The following is a 20,655-nucleotide window of genomic DNA, read 5'->3' as shown; positions in this document are numbered from 1 at the left end:
TGAGACTCTATCAAAACTGAGACAGAATATAAGAAAAACCCTCAATGGTGGTGACCTTTGGGGAACCATTAGTCCAAAGGCACTCACTCCACATTGCACCTCAAATACTCATACACTGGATTTTAAAATGTTATTCTTTTTCTTTTCTATGTGGTGACTCTTCTTTCTGAAGCAATCTGTCAAAACACTCAGTTCTCTCAAGCTATTAGTAGGAGAAAGCCACCAGTAACATCTTAGAGTAACTGGCGATGGACAATACATGTCGACCCTGCAAAACCCATATCCCCAGAATGAATAAAAGCCTGTGACCTACCAAGCTACAAATTCCTTTTACACGTTTGCATAGTTGCACTAAATTAAAATGTTTGGTTCACATTTTGTATCAAATTTATTTAATTATCAACAAAATAGTTTATAAATTGCAAAATTAAAAGATCAAACTGAAATTATTGCTCTTTGTAATATAACAATCTTTCCAACATTTTGTGCAATTTACCATCACTTATGGTGGGTAAACTTTAGCAGCACTGACAGGAAGCCATCTGTTAAAAAGGTCATATGGGTGTTTGAGGTTTGAGTGCAACCCACTTGTGCTGTTGAAGAAGCTGTGAGATGGCGGAGAGTAAGACAGAGCTGCATGCAGTGTACCCCGCTCAGCTAAAAAGCAGAAGCACCTTCTCCTTGCTGGAATCCATTCTTTCCATGGGTTATCCGGAACATTTAGCGTAAGTAATTGGACCGTAACGTTTTAAATTTACTTTACTGATGTTTGGATTCTTCATCCATTTGGATCTGGAACTAATAAAGGATTTGACAGCTGTCTTTTCAAAAATGTTCAGAAATGGCTTTAATTGTTCAAGAATTCAGATTTTAGTGAGATTAGAGAATTAGTAACCAGTGAACACAGGTTTATGCCAATTAGCAAAAGAACCAGAGGTGAGATAGATAGAATCTTTGTTACGCAGTAAGTTGTGGGCTGGGATTCACTGTCCCGGTGCCGCTGCTGGTGAGCTTGAAGAATCTGGCAGTCCGCCAACCCTCCCATTCTCTGCAGCAGGACCCGAGAATTCCGCTACCGTGAAGACGGGGAATACTGCCCGGGATTTGCAGTGTGCTGCATGAGAGCGCAGTAGAAGCAGATTCAAAAATAAATTTCAAAACAGAATTGGATAAATACTTGAAGGGGGAAAGAGCTCTGGACAAAAAGCAGGGAGAATGGGACTGGCACTTAATTGGGTAGCTCCTTCAAAGAGCTAGCACAGACATGTAGGCCAAATGGCCTTCTCTGTGTAATATCTTTGTATTTCTCTGAGAGTAATATTGACTGTGACATAGCAGCTGTTTAAAGAACTAATAAGCTGTAATATGATTAAGAGTAAGACACATTTATGGAGGAATTTTTTCAGTTCATTTATTTTATTCTGGTAACAACAAAACCTCGATGTCATAATTAGCAAACTCAAATGCTTCATCTAAACAGTGATGAATGAAGGGGTGATACTTGGGCCAATAGTTAAATCAAACAATTAGATAACTTTTACCATCTCCCACACCCTTTATTTCGAGATTTCCACACTGAGAGTTCAAAACGAATTTTGTTTCTGAAAGAAATGCTTTTAATTCTGCACCTGGTGATTGTAAAATAATTCTCACATTGGGGAACTGTGGACCAAACTTTGCAAAACACGTACCCCACATTTTCAAAGTAAGCTATATTTATACTTTGGCTAGAACGTTGCTCAGAGATTTTGTGGCTTTATGTATAAAAACAACAATGAAATCAAGCTGACGACAAAGTCACATCTGGAATATTAAAGAAAGAACTTTCATTTCCTGAACACCTTTTGTGAGCATAGGAGGTTCCAAAGATCTTCACAGTCAACAATGTAGCCCCAAAGTGTAGTAACTGTTGTAATATATGGGACTGAATGTAATGATGTGCTGGTCTAGAGGAGCAATATAACTTAGCTGGTCAGATTTTTCAGGATAATATCTGAGATAAGGGGCGAACCGTTATTGGTAAGGAGAACAAAGTGTGATCACGTGAACCCTGACCATTTAAAATCAGGCTTGTATTGCTTGGCTGAAATAATTCAATCTGCCTCTTTAATATGCATATTATTATCCATTTTGCCAAACAGGCCCTGCAAAGTTAAGTTTGAAATTATTTTGGTGGAACCAAGAGGAATAATCTGATTGGTCAGAAGCTCTGACAGTGCCAGACCCCAGTATTGGGCACAGCTGGGACTGGAAGGAGCAGCAGGAAGATACGTAATGGCTGCCAGAGAAGGATCAGTCCATAAGACATAGGAGCAGAATTAGGCCACTCGGCCCATCGAGTCTGCTCCGCCATTCAAGCATGGCTGATATTTTTCTCATCCCCATTCTCCTGCCTTCTCCCCATAACCTGTTGGATAGTCAGAGGCTTTTCCCCAGGGTAGAGGGGTCAATTACTAGGGGGCATGGGTTTAAGGTGAGAGGGGCAAGGTTTAGAGTAGATGTACGAGGCAAGTTTTTTACGCAGAGGGTAGCGGGTGCCTGGAACTCGCTACCGGAGGAGGTGGTGGAAGCAGGGACGATAGTGACATTTAAGGGGCATCTTGACAAATACATGAATAGGATGGGAATAGAGGGATACGGACCCAGGAAGTGTAGAAGATTGTAGTTTAGTCGGGCAGCATGGTCGGCACGGGCTTGGAGGGCCGAAGGGCCTGTTCCTGTGCTGTACATTTCTTTGTTCTTTGTTCTAACATCTGATCGCCTTATTGATCAGACCCGGGCTTCTAGGTTGGAGAGGGATCCGAGAACGCACGGTGAAAAATGGGGAGGTGGGGAACTAGATTTTGGAGGGAAGACTGTGAAGAATGAAAGATGAGGTGTGTGCCTCTGATGCACAAAAGGCACAACCCAATTGATCCCGCCTTTTTGAACTGGACCTTAAAAAGCGACCTGCTCACCCCCGGCCTCCTGCTCACACCAACAGACTGATGGTGTGGACAGTGTAATATCCCAGTCAACTATTGACCTTGCACTATTCATTGAATATAGCGGGTGGGCTGCTGATTATGGCACCTACCCATCTACCTGTAATATGGAGCAGCTCATGGGTGGGTAAGAAGATGGTGGGCTGGGGACCCTTCATATTTTATGTGCCTCCCACTGAAATTGTGCCCTTGGGGGCTGTGAAATTTAAATATTTTTTATGTTGGCTTTTATTACAAGGGGATTTGAGTATAGAAACATAGAAAATAGGAACAGGAGGAGGTCATTCAGCCTTTTGAGCCTGCTCCGCCAGTCATTGTGATCATGGCTGATCATCCAACTCTGTAGCTGTTCCCACCTTCCCTCCCATATCCTTTGATCTCTCTTGTCCCAAGACTTATATCTAACTCCTTTTGAAAACATACAATGTTTTGGCCCCAACTACTTTCTGTAGTGGCGAATTCCACAGGCTTTCTGTGGGTGAATAAATTTCTCCTCACCTGTGTCCTAAATGGTCTACCCCGTATCCTCAGACTGTGATCTCTAGTTCTGGACACCCCCACCATCGGGAACATTCTTCCTGCATCTACCCTGTCCAGTCCTGTTAGAATTTTCTAGGTTTCTATGAGATCCCCCCTCAGTCTTCTGAACTAATCCTAACCAACTCAATCTCTCCTCATATGGCGGTCCTGTCATCCAGGAATCAGTCTGGTAGGCGTTCCCTCCACTCCTTCTATCGAAAGAACATCCTTGCTCACATAAAGAGAACAAAACTGCTTATATTCCAGGTGTGGCCTCACCAAGGCCCTGTAGAATTGCAGCAAGACAGATCCTGTACTCAAATCCTCTCGCTATGAAGACCAACAGATCAATTGCCTTCTTTGCCGCAAGCTGTACCTACATGCTTACCTTCGGTGTCTGGTGGACAAGGACACACAGGACTTGTTTCACATAGGATATAGGAGTAAAGATGTCTTATTTCAATTATATGGAGCCTTGGTGAGACTACGCCTGGAGTGTTGTGTGCAGTTTTGGTCCACTTACCTAAGGAAAGATATACTTGTAATAGAGAGAGTGCAGTGAATGTTCATCAAATTGATTTCTGGGGAGAAGGAATTGTCCTATGAGGAAAGATTAAATAGACTGGACCTTTATTCTCTGGGGTTTAGGAGAATGAGAGGTGATCTCATTCAATCAAACAAAATTCTTCGACAGGACAGATGCAGAAAGGATGTTTCTCTTGCCTGGGAGGGGGTGTGGTGATACCACAGTCTCAGAATAAGGGGCAGGCCATTTAGGACTGGGATGAGGAGGAATTTGTTCACTCAGAGGGCTGTAGAAGCTGAGTAACTCAGTATGTTCAAGACAGAGATCAACATATTTCTACAAATTAGCAACATCAAGGGATAGGGGGATAGTGCACTTAATGATGTTGAAGTAGAAGATTAGCCAGAATCTAACTGAACGGAGGAGTGAGCAGGAACGGCTGATTGGCCTACTCATCCTTTTTCTTATGTTCTTACTGGTGTAATGGTTTCCCTTGATCACATGACTGGAAATCAACCACAGGACAAACTTTCATTCCATGGATCCACTCTTCCAGATCACAATCTGTGATGAAGATAAACTTTGCCCCTAATATCAGACTTTGTGAGTTACTTGTTTACCTGTCTCTCTGCAGACAGAAAGCTTTATCTGCAACTGGAGGAAGAAGTGCACAAGAAGCTGCTGATTGGTGAGTGACGTGATGTTTACTGAACACGTTTTGTATTCTAAATCTAATAATAATCTGTATTGTCACAAGGAGGCTTACATTAACACTGCAATGAAGTTACTGTAAAAAGCCCCTAGTCGCCACATTCCGGCGCCTGTTTGGGTACACAGAGGGAGAATTCAGAATGTCCAATTCACCTAACAGCACGTCTTTCAGGACTGTGGGAGGAATCCAGAGCACCCGGAGGAAACCCCCGCAGACACGGGGAGAACGTGCAGACTCCACACAGACAGTGACCCAAGCCGGGAATCGAACCTGGGACCCTGGCGCTGTGAAGCAATAGTGCTAACCACTATGCTACCGTGCTGCCCATCTGGTTTGTTTCATAATATTTGTGAAATTGAAATTTGAATCAGTAGGTTTCGATTCTCATACCTGAGCAGGCAAAACCAACCATTTCTGAAGTGTTCATTTTTGAGAAACTACAGAGGAGCTGGAAGAATTTGGAAGTTTTTCAGGAAGGAATCGTCCATTTAATATGCAGAAATGTGCAGCGGTTACGACAGTCTGGACATTTGGCCCAACAGTTTGTGTCACCATTCATAGAAATGGTCCAACCACAGACAAAGCTGAGATAGCACAGAAAAGAGCAGTGTTCCCAGCACTGATCCCACCAATGCAATCTGATCAACAACCTTTGACCATCACTCTCTGTATCTTAGCCAAGTTTGTACCCACTCTAACATTATCCCTTTCACTCCATAGACTTTACGTTTGCTAAAAAGACTATGTGGTGCTTTATCAAAAGCTTTCTAAAAGTCCATATGCACATCATCAACCATTACTTGATCAAAGAACTCAATGAAGTGAGTCAATTTCAAGAGAGGGAAGGGGTATTGGAAGGAGAGGAATTGGAGGAGGGGGGCGAGGGAAGGAGAAAGGTGGGGGGGGGGGGGGTGCTCTGGGAAGGGTGGGCAGTGTTACCTCTCCAATCAGACAATTCTGGAACTGGATCCTGATATCCCGAGTGAAATGTGAAGGTATAATTCATGTTTGATGCCTTTTCGGCAACTACATTTTTCTTGGCGTAATGAACAACCGTCGATTTTTGCAACAGTTAATCTAAGAGCGTCTATGATGTGATCTCACCACAATTCTGTAAAGCTATAAATAGGGTGATCAGATATCACAAGATAAAGACACTGCACCAGTTACATTCCTGCAAAATTAGGAAGAGTTCTTTACTAATTATTAATGCTGCTACATTATAAATGAAAACAAACTTTAACATCTGGCCCTTATCTCCAGATTATCCTGGATTGAAGGTAATTCTTGTTCACAAAAATGAAACTTGCTCATACAATAAATATTGGTAAGCAGTGGGTGTACGGGTTCAGCTTGCCCAGGATCAGTGTTGGAACGTTGTCTCTGTGCTACTGTTCACACACCACACAGACACTAAGATAGAAAAACAAACAGTCTGGACAAGATCGAACTAAAAAACAATAGGATCTGTTTTGGGTGAGATCAGCGTTGTTCTTGATGCTACAAACACCGGGAATGACCCCGCTATCGAATGGTACTCTTTCATTTAGTGCCCCAATGGGGAACTCCCCACCCAAGGCCACAGTCAGTGTCACTCCCAGCACTGAGGAACTCCAGAGAGCAGGAATTCCGGAGAGCAGAGCTCATCCATGCAGGAAAAGATCAGGATGCGACGCCTGGAGCCCCCTCAACAACCCAGCTCACCTACAAGGAGGTCCACAAGCACCCGGCACCCTACTTCATATGGCAGGACACCCCGGGCCCGGTTGCGGCGTGTGAAAGTGCCAGCGTGGCAGTGCTACCTGGGCACCATGGCAGTGCCATGCTGGCACTCAGGTGGAACTGCCAGAGTGCCACCTTGCCCTAACGTTGACCATCTGGGGGCCTCCGATCATCTGGGAGACCCTCCCAGGTACTGTTCCACCTAGTCCCTGTTTATGGGGACTGGTATTGAATAGCGTCTGGCTCGGGTCTCCTTAGTGAAGCTGGTAGATGCAGGGTGGCCATTTAAACCGCGTGAGCAGGGCTACGTGGGTTCTTAATCTGGCTACATCTTTCGAAGCATAATGGCAATTAGGAATTCTGGGAGACACTTCTCCCACAATCTATTAGCTGCGGCCCACTCCGATTTCAGTGGGATGCAGCCGATAGATCGCGGCCTCCACTTTAGAAAATGCAGCCCAAAACTGACACTGGTCAGGTGTTCCCCTGGCCAGACTTTTATAAAAGTTTTGTAGATATCTTCTTTGCACCTAATATCCTCAAGCCATTGGCTACCTGTGTCACACATGTCCCCACCCCCACCCTGTCCACATTACCCCAATCACCCCCTAACTACTGTAAAATATGGGCAGCTTCAGAGAAACCGTGTGAATGGTCAGCTACAGAATTCCTTAACAAGCTCTTGTTGATGCATTAAATTCAAACATTTATTACCAAAAATGAAGGAAACCTGAACACACAGGACTTCATTTACACAGTTAAAATTAGTCTTGCACAACATTCTCCACAAAACACTTTCTACTTGGTTTGCCTCACAAATAAACACCCCTTTAGACAACTAACCCTCACCCTAATCCATAAAATCCAGTAACATTACTGCCGAGGCAAAACTCTTATCACTTTAGTGAGGCTTCCCACATAATTTATCTCTCTTCTCTTCCACTCTGCTATGGAACTTCGAACTTCAGACACCTGATTGCTGATTGAAACCCCATCCCTTTCTGATTTACTGGGGAGCTGATTTAAAACTACTTTCTGGAGAACAGACACGTTCGAGATTGGATGAAGCTACCTCACTTTGCTTCTTCACAGTTTCATCACAGCACAGAGCACACTGCAGGGGGTAATCTTACTCCCTGAACACAGCTCCCAACCTCCCTTTCAGTCGTTATCTTGCTCTTTTATTTTGATTCTACTGTCCTTGTTTGAAATTTATCTTTTCAAGAGTATGAAAATCCTTTATATTTTCCCTGTTGCCATCCCTTTCAGGCCAAATAAAATTGTATAACTTTGTCTTATTTATGATCATTTCCCAATTGTAACCCCTTTTTTACTTTCCTATGAAACTTAACAAATGAACAGAAAAAAACCTTCATTATAGAACATAGAACAAAGAACATAGAAAGATACACCGCAGTACAGGCCCTTCGGCCCACGATGTTGCACCAACATGGGAAGTCAAAAAACAAAAGCCATCTAACCTACTCTATGCCATTATCAGCCATATGCTTATCCAATAAACTTTTAAATGCCCTCAATGTTGGCGAGTTCACTACTATTGCAGGTAGGGTATTCCACGGCCTCACCATTCTTTGCGTAAAGAACCTACCTCTGACCTCTGTCCTATATCTATTACCCCTCAGCTTAAGGCTATGTCCCGTCGTGCCAGCCATTTCCATCCGCGGGAGAAGGCTCACACTGCCCACCCTATCTAACCCTCTGATCATTTTGTATGCCTCTATTAAGTCTCCTCTTAACCTTCTTCTCTTTAACGAAAACAACCTCAAGTCCATCAGCCTTTACTCATAAGATTTTCCCTCCATACCAGGCAACATCCTGGTAAATCTCCTCTGCACCCGTTCCAAAGCTTCCACGTCCTTCCTATAATGAGGTGACCAGAACTGTACGCAATACTCCAAATGCGGCCGCACCAGAGTTTTGTACAGCTGCAACATGACCTCATGACTCCGGGACTCAATCCCTCTACCAATAAAGGCCAACACACCATAGGCCTTCTTCACAACCCTATCAACCTGGGTGGCAACTTTCAGGGATCTATGTACATGGACACCGAGATCCCTCTGCTCATCCACACTTTCAAGAATTTTACCATTAGCCAAATATTCCGCATTCCTGTTATTCCTTCCAAAGTGAATCACCTCACACTTCTCTACATTAAACTCCATTTGCCACCTCTCAGCCCAGCTCTGCAGCTTATCTATGTCCTTCTGTAACCTGCAACATCCTTCCGCACTGTCGACAACACCACCGACTTTAGTGTCGTCTGCAAATTTACTCACCCACCCTTCTGCGCCCTCCTCTAGGTCATTTATAAAAATGACAAACAGCAACGGCCCCAGAACAGATCCTTGTGGTACGCCACTTGTAACTGAACTCCATTCTGAACATTTCCCATCAACCACCACCCTCTGTCTTCTTTCAGCTAGCCAATTTCTGATCCACATGTCTAAATCACCCTCAATCCCCAGCCTCCGTATTTTCTGCAATAGCCTACCATTGGGAACCTTATCAAACGCTTTACTGAAATCCATATACAGCACATCAACTGCTCTACCCTCATCTACATGTTCAGTCACCTTCTCAAAGAACTCGATAAGGTTTGTGAGGCATGACCTCCCCTTCACAAAGCCATGCTGACTGTCCCTAATCATATTATTCCTATCGAGATGATTATAAATCTTGTCTCTTATAATCCCCTCCAACTTTACCCACAACAGACGTGAGGCTCACCGGTCTATAGTTGCCAGGGTTGTCTCTACTCCCCTTCTTGAACAAAGGGACCACATTTGCTATCCTCCAGTCCTCTGGCACTATTCCTGTAGCCAATGATGACATAAAAATCAAAGCCAAAGGCTCAGCAATCTCTTCCCTGGCTTCCCAGAGAATCCTAGGATAAATCTCATCAGGCCCCAGGGAATTATCTATTTTCAGCCTGTCCAGAATTGCCAACACCTCTTCCCTACGTACCTCAATGCCATCTATTCTAATAGCCTGGGTCTCAGCATTCTCCTCCACAACATTCTCTTTTTCCTGAGTGAATACTGACGAAACATATTCATTTAGTATCTCGCCTATCTCTTCAGACTCCACACACAACTTCCCATCCCTGTCCTTGACTGGCCCTACTCTTACCCTAGTCATTCTTTTATTCCTGACATACCTATAGAAAGCTTTTGGGTTTTCCTTGATCCTACCTGCCAAATACTTCTCATGTCCCCTCCTCGCCCGTCTTAGCTCTCTCTTTCGATCCTTCCTCGCTACCTTGTAACTATCAAGCGCCCCAACTGAAACTTCACACCTCATCTTCACATAGGCCTCCTTCTTCCTCTTAACAAGAGATTCCACTTCTTTGGTAAACCACGGTTCCCTCGCTCGACGCCTTCCTCCCTGCCTGACCGGTACGTACTTATCAAGAACACGCAGTAGCTGTTCCTTGAACAAGCTCCACATATCCAGTGTGCCCAACACTTGCAGCCTACTTCTCCAACCTACCCCTCCCAAGTCATGTCTAATGGCATCATAATTGCCCTTCCCCCAGCTATAACTCTTGCCCTGCGGGGTATACTTATCCCTTTCCATCGCTAACGTAAACGTCACCAAATTGTGGTCACTGTCCTCAAAGTGCTCACCTACCTCCAAATCTAACACCTGGCCTGGTTCATTACCCAAAACCAAATCCAATGTGGCCTCGCCTCTTGTTGGCCTGTCAACATATTGTGTCAGGAAACCCTCCTGCACACATTGTACAAAAAACGACCCGTCTAATGTACTCGAACTATATCTTTTCCAGTCAATATTTGGAAAGTTAAAGTCTCCCATAATAACTACCCTGTTACTTTAGCTCTTATCCAGAATCATCTTCGCCATCCTTTCCTCTACATCCCTAGAACTATTAGGAGGCCTATAGAAAACTCCCAACAGGGTGACCTCTCCTTTCCTGTTTCTAACCTCAGCCCATACTACCTGGAAGAAGAGTCCCCATCGAGCATCCTCTCCGCCACCGTAATACTGTTCTTGACTAGCAGCGCCACACCTCCCCCTCTTTTGCCTCCTTCTCTGAGCTTACTAAAACACCTAAACCCCGGAACCTGCAACAACCATTCCTGTCCCTGCTCTATCCATGTCTCCGAAATGGCCACAACATCGAAGTCCCTGGTACCAACCCATGCTGCCAGTTCCCCTACCTTATTTCGTATACTCCTGGCATTGAAGTAGACACACTTCAAACCACCTACCTGAACACTGGCCCCCTCCTGCGACGTCAAATCTGTGCTCCTGACCTCTATACTCTCATTCTCCCTTACCCTAAAACTACAATCCAGGTTCCCATGCCCCTGCTGCATTAGTTTAAACCCCCCCCCAAAGAGCACTAACAAATCTCCCCCCCAGGATATTTGTGCCCGTCAGGTTCAGATGTAGACCATCCTGTCTGTAGAGGTCCCACCTTCCCCAGAAAGAGCCCCAGTTATCCAGAAATCTGAATCCCTCCCGCCTGCACCATCCCTGTAGCCACGTGTTTAATTGCTCTCTCTCCCTATTCCTCATCTCATTATCACGTGGCACAGGCAACAACCCAGAGATAACAACTCTGTTTGTTCTCGTTCTGAGCTTCCATCCTAGCTCCCTGAAAACCTGCCTGACATCCTTGTCCCCTTTCCTACCTATGTCGTTAGTGCCAATGTGGACCACGACTTGGGGCTGCTCCCCCTCCCCCTTAAGGACCCGGAAAACACGATCCGAGACATCACGTACCCTTGCACCTGGGAGGCAACATACCAAATGTGAGTCTCTCTCACTCCCACAAAATCTCCTATCTGTGCCCCTGACTATCGAGTCCCCAATTACTAATGCTCTGCTCCTCTCCCCCCTTCCCTTCTGAGCAACAGGGACAGACTCCGTGCCAGAGGCCCGTACCCCATGGCTTACCCCTGGTAAGTCCCCCCCCCCACAAGTATCCAAAGCGGTTTACTTGTTACTCAGGGGAACGACCGCAGGGGATCCCTGCACTGACTGCTTCTTCCCAGTCCCTCTTACAGTTACCCATCTATCTCCAATCTTTGGTGTAACTCAGTTCCTGAAGCTGCTATCTATGACCCCCTCTGCCTCCCGAATGATCCGAAGTTCATCCAACTCCAGCTCCAGTTCTCTAACTCGGTCTTGGAGGAGCTGGAGATGGCTGCACTTCCTGCAGGTAAAATCAGCAGGGACACTAACGGCATCCCTCACCTCAAACATCCTGCAGGAGGAACATTGCACTACCTTCCCTGCCATCCCTCTAACTTCCAACCAAGTTCTGGTTAATAAATAAATTTTTAAAAAATAATAATATAATATGGCACTTACCTCACACCAATGGGTCTTATTATTAGTGATGATGTGGAGATGCCGGCGTTGGACTGGGGTGAGCACAGTACGAAGTCTTACAACACCAGGTTAAAGTCCAACAGGTTTGTTTCGATGTCACTAGCTTTCGGAGCGCAGCTCCTTCCTCAGGTGAATGAAGAGGTATGTTCCAGAAACACATATATAAACAAATTCAAAGATGCCAAACAATGCTTGGAATGCGACCATTAGCAGGTGATTAAATCTTTACAGATCCAGAGATGGGGTAACCCCAGGTTAAAGAGGTGTGAATTACATCAAGCCAGGACAGTTGGTAGGATTTCGCAGGCCAGATGGTGGGGGATGAATGTAATGTGACATGAATCACAGGTCCCGGTTGAGGCCGCACTCATGTGTGCGGAACTTGGCTATAAGTTTCTGCTCGGCGATTCTGCGTTGTTGCGCGTCCTGAAGGCCGCCTTGGAGAACGCTTACCCGGAGATCAGAGGCTGAATGCCCTCGACTGCTGAAGTGTTCTCCGACTGGAAGGGAACATTCCTGCCTGGTGATTGTTGCGCGATGTCCATTCATTCGTTGTCGCAGCGTCTGCATGGTCTCGCCAATGTACCACGCTTCGGGACATCCTTTCCTGCAGCGTATGAGGTAGACAACGTTGGCCGAGTCGCACGAGTACGTACCGTGTACCTGGTGGGTGGTGTTCTCACGTGTAATAGTGGTATCCATGTCAATGATCTGGCACGTCTTGCAGAGATTGCCATGGCAGGGTTGTGTGGTGTCGTGGTCACTGTTCTGAAGACTGGGTAGTTTGCTGCAAACAATGGTTCATTTGAGGTTGCGCGGTTGTTTGAAGGCAAGTAGTGGGGGTGTGGGGATGACCTTGGCAAGATGTTCATCGGCATCAATGACGTGTTGAAGGCTGTGAAGAAGATGACGTAGTTTCTCCGCTCCGGGGAAGTACTGGACGACGAAGGGTATTCTGGTCGGTTGTGTCCCATGTTTGTCTTCTGAGGCGGTTGGTGCGGTTTTTCGCTATGGCGCGTTGGAACTGTCGATCGATGAGTCGAGTGCCATATCCCGTTCGTACGAGGGCATCTTTCAACGTCTGTAGATGTCTGATACGCTCCTCCTCGTCTGAGCAGATCCTGTGTATACGGAGCGCTTGTCCATAGGGGATGGCTTCTTTAATGTGTTTAGGGTGGAATCTGGAGAAGTGGAGTATCATGAGGTTATCCGTGGGTTTGCGGTAAAGCGACGTGCTGAGGTGACCATCCTTGATGGAGACGAGTGTGTCCAAGAATGCAACTGATTTTGGAGAGTAGTCCATGGTGAGGTTACACCATGAACCGCAACATGAACCTATTATTAGGTTAGAGAAGGAGGGCGGGTGGGAGACACTACACGTGTAGTGTCTCGGGTTTCCTCTCCACCAGAATTTATTGGTTGGGCGGAGGGGGGGGGGGGGGAGGGGGGGGGGGGGTGGAGGGGGGGGGGGGGACCTTCCCAGAAGTCCGCGGGTCGAACTTCCGGTTCCCGCCTTATATTAAAAAAAAAATAATAAAACAGAAAGGAAGAACAGAATCGGGACCAGGTAAGTGTTTTTTTAAATCAAAAACTTACCTCCGGACAGGCCCCTGCACTCTGCTCCCGCCGAAATTATCTCCTAATGCAAACTTTAAACCGCAGTTTATTCAACTTATCGAAGATTCAACTTGCCCAAATTCATTGCACGTGCCTGCCTTTCACATCAAGAGCTCTGTGCTATCGTCAACCCTATAGATACCCAACCCCCAGCTTAACTAAATTAATCACACACACACATACACACAACTACAGTCACAAACTTGAATCACAGAATAACACAATAAATCCCAAAGATATTAAAAATCATAACATTTCCTACACAACAGCAAGAGGTGAGACATGAGATGTGAGGCGCAAAGGCAGTTTTCAACAGTTAAACATATACTAACTAGATTCAAAAAGAGGTAACAGAGGTTTTAAAATAGCGGGGTTGGGCAACTGAGGCCCGGGGTGGGATTCTCCGTCCCGCCAGCCGGCCAATGGGGTTTCCTATTGTGGGCAGCCCCACGCCGTCGGGAAATCCCCGGGCGTGGGTGCGCTGCTGGCACAACAGAAAATCCCGCCAGTGGAGAATCCAGCCCCTATTGTTTGTAACTCCTGGGCTGGATTCCTGGGGCTAAGTGTTGACGTAAACGCCGGAGTGATTTATGGTGGCGACAACAGGCCCCTAGGATCAGCGATCCTGCGCCGCACAGGGGGCCAGCACGGCACTGGAGACCCTCACGCTGCTCCAGTTGTCTATACGGGCATCAGGACGGGCGACGCTGGTCTGCGTCAGCCCCGACGCCACATGGCAGAGAGCTACTGTGGTCTGGCGCGGAGAAACATAGGCTCCCACTGGGATAAGCCTGCTCGCCGATCGGTAGGCCCCAATCGTGGGCCAGGCCACCATGTAGGCTCCCCCCGGAGTCAGATCCCCCTCCCCCCCACAAGGCCACGTCCCGCAACATGAATGCCGAGGTCTCGCCGGGTAGGAAAATACAAGAAGGGCGTCGGCGGGACGCGGCCTAACTCGGCGGGCACTCGGCCCATCACTTGGGGAGAATTCCCGGGGGGGGGCCGCATCCCAACCGGCGCCGTGCCGACCGCGCTGGCACCAATGGCGGCGATTCTCCAGTCATCAGAGAATCAGCGGACCGGCGCGGACCAGCGCCATATGATTCCCCTCCTCCCTGATGATTCTCAAACTCGGCTCGGGGTCAGAGAATCACGCCCCCTATCAATGCCGGAATTTCAAGATGCTACGTGCATCTTGGGGGCCATGTTTTCAGAAAGAGTTTCCAGCTGTTTGAGATATGAATTCTGCTCTGAATTTCTGCGTTTGAGGGACAGCTGGAGTATTTGCAGAACATCAGGGAGGATGTTTACATTCCAGGAAGTGATCACCACACAGGCAGAGAGGGTTGAAGAAAGTAGGTGGGTGGCCATCTGGAAGAGTTGAAAGAGGGAGGAAGTGCAGGGCTCTTCGGGATATGTACCACTCTCAGACAGATACTCAGCACTGACGACTGCTGAGATTGGGTCCACCTTGAAGGAGTGCAATCCAACCATTGCATCAGTGGACTAGAGACACAACAGGAGGAACCAGCAAAGACTAGAAACAATTACAGCAGATTTAAGCGGACAGCCAGACATTTCTGTAGCTATCTCATTGTGAGCCCTGTACAGCTTACTCAGGTGCCCTTATTTGCAAGATGAACAAAGGACAGGCACAAATTCTGTTCAATGAGGTTTATTATCGAACACAGTAAAAACAGTTACCCCCCTTAAATTATCCCAACAACAATAACCCCAAGATTCTTTATCCCAAATATAGAAATTATTTGGAGGAAAATGTAACTGGTCTGATTAGTAAGTTTGCGGACGACACAAAGGTTGGTGGAATGCGGATAGCGCTGAGGACTGTCAGAGGATACAGCAGGATTTAGATTGTTTGGAGACTTGGGCGGAGAGATGGCAGATGGAGTTTAATCCGGACAAATGTGAGGTGATGCATTTTGGAAGGTCTAATGCAGGTAGGGAATATACAGTGAATGGTAGAACCCTCAAGAGTATTGACAGTCAGAGAGATCTTGGTGTACAGGTCCACAGGTCACTGAAAGGGGCAAGACGCGTGGAGAAGGTAGTCAAAGAAGGCATAAGGCATGCTTGCCTTCATTGGCCGGGGCATTGAGTATAAAAATTGGCAAGTCATGTTGCAGCTGTATAGAACCTTAGTTCGGCCACACTTGGAGTATAGTGATCAATTCTGGTCGCCACACTACCAGAAGGATGTGGAGGCTTTGGAGAGGGTGCAGAAGAGATTTGCCAGGATGTTGCCCAGTATGGGGGACATTAGCTATGAGGAGCGGTTGAATAAACTCGGTTTGTTCTCACTGGAACGAAGGAGGTTGAGGGGCGACCTGATCGAGGTCTACAAAATTATGAGGAGCATAGACAGAGTGGATAGTCAGAGGCTTTTCCCCGGGGTAGAGGGGTCAATTACTAGGGGGCATAGGTTTAAGGTGAGAGGGGCAAGGTTTAGAGTAGATGTACGAGGCAAGTTTTTTACACAGAGGGTAGTGGGTGCCTGAAACTCGCTGCCGGAGGAGGTGGTGAAGCAGGGACAATAGTGACGTTTAAGGGGCATCTTGACAAATACATGAATAGGATGGGAATAGAGGGATATGGACCCCGGAAGTGTAGAAGATTTTAGTTTAGACGGGCAGCATGGTCGGCACGGGCTTGGAGGGCCGAAGGGCCTGTTCCTGTGCTGTACTTTTCTTTGTTCTTTGTATTACCCGTGCTAATAAGTTCATAAGATATAAGAGCAGAAGTAGTCTATTCGGCCCATCGAGTCTGCTGCACCATTCTATCATGACTGATATGTTCCTCATCTGCTACCTACAATGTTACAGGCCATGAGCTGGATTGCAAAATCAGCCAGTGCATCTCCTCCCTAGAAAACATGACCGAGGAGCGGGAGTCGGAGATTTAACCTCCCGAGCCTAACACCCTCAATGTGATCATGGCTGATCCCATCCTGGCCTCAACACCACCGTCCTGCCCATTCTCCATAACCCTTCAGCCCATTACCAATTAAAAACCTGTCTAACTCCTTAAATTTACTCACTGTCCCTGCACCACTGCATTCTGGGGTAGCGAATTCCACAGATACCTTTGGGAGAAGTAGTTTCTCCTCAAATCTGTTTTACATTTGCTACCTCTTATTCTAAGACTATGACAACTCATTTTAGAATGCCCCACAAGATGAAGCATCTGTTCCATGTCTACTTTATAATAATAATCTTCTAATAATCTTTATTGTCACAAGTAGGCTTACATTAACACTGCAATGAAGTGACGGTGAAAAGCCCAAAGTCGCCACATTCCGGCGCCTGTTCGGGTACACAGAGGGAGAATTCGGAATGGCCAAATCACCTAACAAGCACGTCTTTCGGGACTTGTGGGAAGAAACTGGAGCACCCAGAGGAAACCCACGCAGACACGAGGAGAACGTGCAGACTCCGCACCGAAGGTGACCTAAGCCGGGAATTAAACCTGGGACCCTGGCGCTGTGAAGGCATAGTGGTAACCACTGTGCTACCGTGCTGCCCATACCTTTATCCATACCTTTCAGCACCTTATATACCTTGATTAGATATCCCCTCATTCTTCTAAACTCTAGAGAGTATCGACCTAAACTGTTCAATCTCTTCTCATACGACAAACCCCTCATCTCTGGAATCAATCCAGTGAACCTCCTCTGAACTGCCTCCAATGCCACTACATCGTTCCTCAAATAAGGGGACCAAAACTGTGCACAATACTCCAGGAGCGGTCTTACCAATGCCTTGTATAGTTGCAACTACACTTCCTTACCTTTATACTCAATTCCTTTTGCTATAAATGCCAACATTCCATTTGCTTTCCTTTGCTGTACCTGCATGCTCGTTTTCTGTGACTCATCGAGCTGCGGGTTCAATTCTCTGAGATTTGGTTGTCTCAGGGCCTCCGTCATCGAAGGTGGGACTCGCTCGCCTTTCCTCTCTGTTCTCTGCTCCTCCGTTGAATCTTCTCTGTTGCCTCTATGTTGAGGCTTCGCTGGGAGGGTCCTGGTGGTCAATTCTTATTCCCCTCTTCGCCCTTTCCAGAAAGTTCTCTGGCCCTCAGTCAATAAAGTCATGGGTCAGGGGTCGCAACACCCAATGGAGTTGACAATTGCAACTCTGCAGGACACTGGAACCCACCCAATGGAACCCATCTCCAGGTGCATTGTCTCAATGTAACCTTACTCCATATATAGCAACTGCCGAAAAAGGTGGACGTGTGGGCTTTAGTAGGGTGCTCTTTCCAAGGGCCAGTACAGACTTGATGGGCTGAATGACCTTTATCTCCGCTGTAAATTCTATTATTCTATGAATCCATTTGAATAGGACCGATTATCTCCAGATCTCTTGTTTACAGGGCAGGCCCAGACTTGTCTCGACTGTCTATCTCTGCTCAGTGTATTCAAACTTGACTGTTCAAATTCCCATCAGGCCTGCCTGTGGGCTGCCTGTGGCTTTGATTTAAAATGTCCAATTAGAAACAGCATAAAAAGGAGCAGGAGGAGTCCGTTCGGCCCTTCGAGCCTGCTCCACCGTTCATTATGATCATAGCTGATCATCCAACTCAATCGCCTGATCCCACTTTTCCCCATATCCGTTGATCCCCTTCGCCCCCAGTGCTATATCAAACTGCTTCCTGAGACCATGGGTCCGATTCTCCCAAAACATTTTGAAGTTAATTTGTGGCAGGTTTTTCAGGGATTTTCACACTGGCTCTGGTGGTAAGGGACGGGATTCTCTGATCCTGGGGCTAAGTGTTGATGCCGTCGTAAACGCCTGAGTGTTTTATGCTGGCGTCATTTGGCCCCGAGGATCAGCGATCCTGCACCGCACAGGGGGCCAGCAGGGCACTGGAGAGCCTCACGCTGCTCCAGCTGCCGATCCGGGCATCAGAACGGGCGCTGCGGGTCCGCGCATGCGCGCTACGGCCGGCGTGAGTTCGCGCATGCGCACGGGTTGCCTTCTCCGCGCCAGCCCCGACACAACATGGCAGAGGGCTACAGGGGCCCGGCGCAGAGGAACATCGGCCCCCACCAGGATAAGCCCGCTAGCCGATCGGTAGGCCCCGATCGTGGGCCGGGCCACCGTGGATGCCCCCCCCCGGGGTCGGATCCCTCCTCCCCCCCACCAGACCGCCCCCACAACATGAACGGCGAGGTCCCGCCGGGTAGGACCATATGAGAATGGTGCCAGCGGGACTCGGCCTAACTCGGCGGGCACTCGGCTATTGTGCGTGGAGAATCGTCGGGGGAGGCCACGTAGAGTGGCCCCCGACTGGAGCTGCGCCGACTGCGCCAGCGCCAATGGCGCTTATTCTCTGGTCATCGGAGAATTGGCAGACCGGCGTCGGGGCGGCATCGCGTGAATCGCGCCTCCCCCCGGCAATTCTCCGACCCGACGTGGGGTCAGAGAATCCCGCTCAAGTTCCCCACTGATATTCAATGACACTGGGCAGGATTCTCCAATCCTGGGGCTAAGTGTTGATGCAGTCGTAAACGCCGGAGCGTTTTACGACGGTATCAACAGGCCCCCAGAATCAGCGATCCTGCGCCGCATGGCACTGGAGAACCTCACGCTGCTCCAGCTGCCTATACGGATGTCAGGACAGGCACTGCGGGTCCACGCACATACGTCATGGCTGGCGCAAGTTCGCACATGCACACGGGTTACCGTCTCCACGCTGACCCTGATGCAACATGGCGGAGAGCTAAAGGGGCCCGGCGCAGAGGAACATCGGCCCCCACTGAGATAAGCCCGCCCGCCGATCGGTAGGCCCTGATCGCGGGCCAGGCCACTATGGGGGCTCCTCCTGGAGTCGGATCCCCCCTCCCCCCCCCACCAGGCTGCCCCCCGCAGCAGGAATGCCGAGGTCCCGCTGGGTAAGACCATATGAGAACGGCAGCGGCAGGACTCGGCCCATCGCGCGGGGAGAATCGCTGAGGGGCCGCATTGAGCGGCGCTGCACCGACGCCAATGGCGCCAATTCTCCGGTCATCGGAATCGGTGAGAGGCCGGCACCAATTTTGTGGTCGTAAAATGCCCATGAATTCTCCGTTCGAGCCGGCACTTAGCCGCTGAAACGGAGAATCCAGCCCATTACATTTTGTTCCCTCATCTAACCATTAATATATACTGTGAACAGCTGGGGCCTTATCTCCGATCCCTGCGGTAGCTCACTGGTCATGGCCTGCCAATTTAAAAAAGACCCGTTAATTCCTACTCTTTGCTTCAAAGAACAAAGAAAAAATAAAAGTACAGCACAGGAACAGGCCCTTCAGCCCCCAAACCTGTGCCGATCACGATGCCCTAACGATAAAAAACCTTCTGCCCTTACTCGGTCCATATCCCACTAATTCCCCCCTATTCATGGACCCATCCAGATGCCTCTTAAATGTTGCTAATGTGCCCGTTTCCACCACACCCTCTGGCAGCGCATTCCAGGCAGCCACTACTCTGTACATGAAAGCTTACTCCCGCACATCTCCCTTAAACATTGCCCCTCTCACCTTGAACCTGTGCCCACTCGTCATAGAGTCTTAGATGTTTACAGCATGGAAACAGGCCCTTCGGCCCAGCTTGTCGATGCCGCCCAGTTTCTATCACTAAGCTCGTCCCACTTGCCCACATTTGGCCCATATCCCTCTATACCCACCCTGCCCATGTAACTGTCTAATTGTACCCGCCTCTACCACTGCCTCTGGCTGTCCATTCCAGATGCTCACCACCCTCTGTGTGAAGAAATTTCGCCTCTGGTTTCTTTTGTACCACTCTCCTTAAATCTATGCCCTCTAGTTCTAGACTCCTCCAACTTTGGGAAAAGATGTCGACTATCTACCTTATCGATTCTCCTCAATATTTTATAGATCTTTATAAGTTCACCCCTAAGCCTCCTATGCTCCAGGGAAAAAAGACCCAGCCTATCCTTATAACTCAGACCATCAAGTCCTGGTAGCATCCTTGTAAATCTCTTCTGCACTCTTTCTAGTTTAACAATATCCTTCCTAGAATAGGATGGCCAGAACTGAACACAGTATTCCAAGTGTGGTCTTACCAATGTCTTGTACAACTTCAACAAGACGTCCCAACTCCTGTATTCAATATTCTGACCAATAAAACCTAGCATGCTGAATGCCTTCTTCACCACCTTGTCCACCTGCA

General features: G+C 47.8%; 1 protein-coding gene across 1 annotated transcript in view; it reads left to right on the top strand.

Annotated features, from left to right (window-relative positions):
• Positions 1 to 622: 622 nt before the first annotated feature.
• The window catches only part of LOC140427632 (ubiquitin-associated and SH3 domain-containing protein A-like), a 348,965-nt gene continuing 328,932 nt past the window's right edge, over positions 623 to 20,655 (top strand). Inside the window, 2 exon segments of the mRNA XM_072513054.1 lie at positions 623 to 725; positions 4,664 to 4,717. Of these exon segments, the coding sequence (XP_072369155.1) occupies positions 703 to 725; positions 4,664 to 4,717 (77 nt within the window). The 5' untranslated portion in view covers positions 623 to 702.

The sequence above is a fragment of the Scyliorhinus torazame genome, chromosome 8 (assembly GCF_047496885.1).
Source record: "Scyliorhinus torazame isolate Kashiwa2021f chromosome 8, sScyTor2.1, whole genome shotgun sequence".
NCBI lineage: Eukaryota > Metazoa > Chordata > Chondrichthyes > Carcharhiniformes > Scyliorhinidae > Scyliorhinus > Scyliorhinus torazame.
This window is presented reverse-complemented; position numbering and strand designations above follow the sequence as displayed.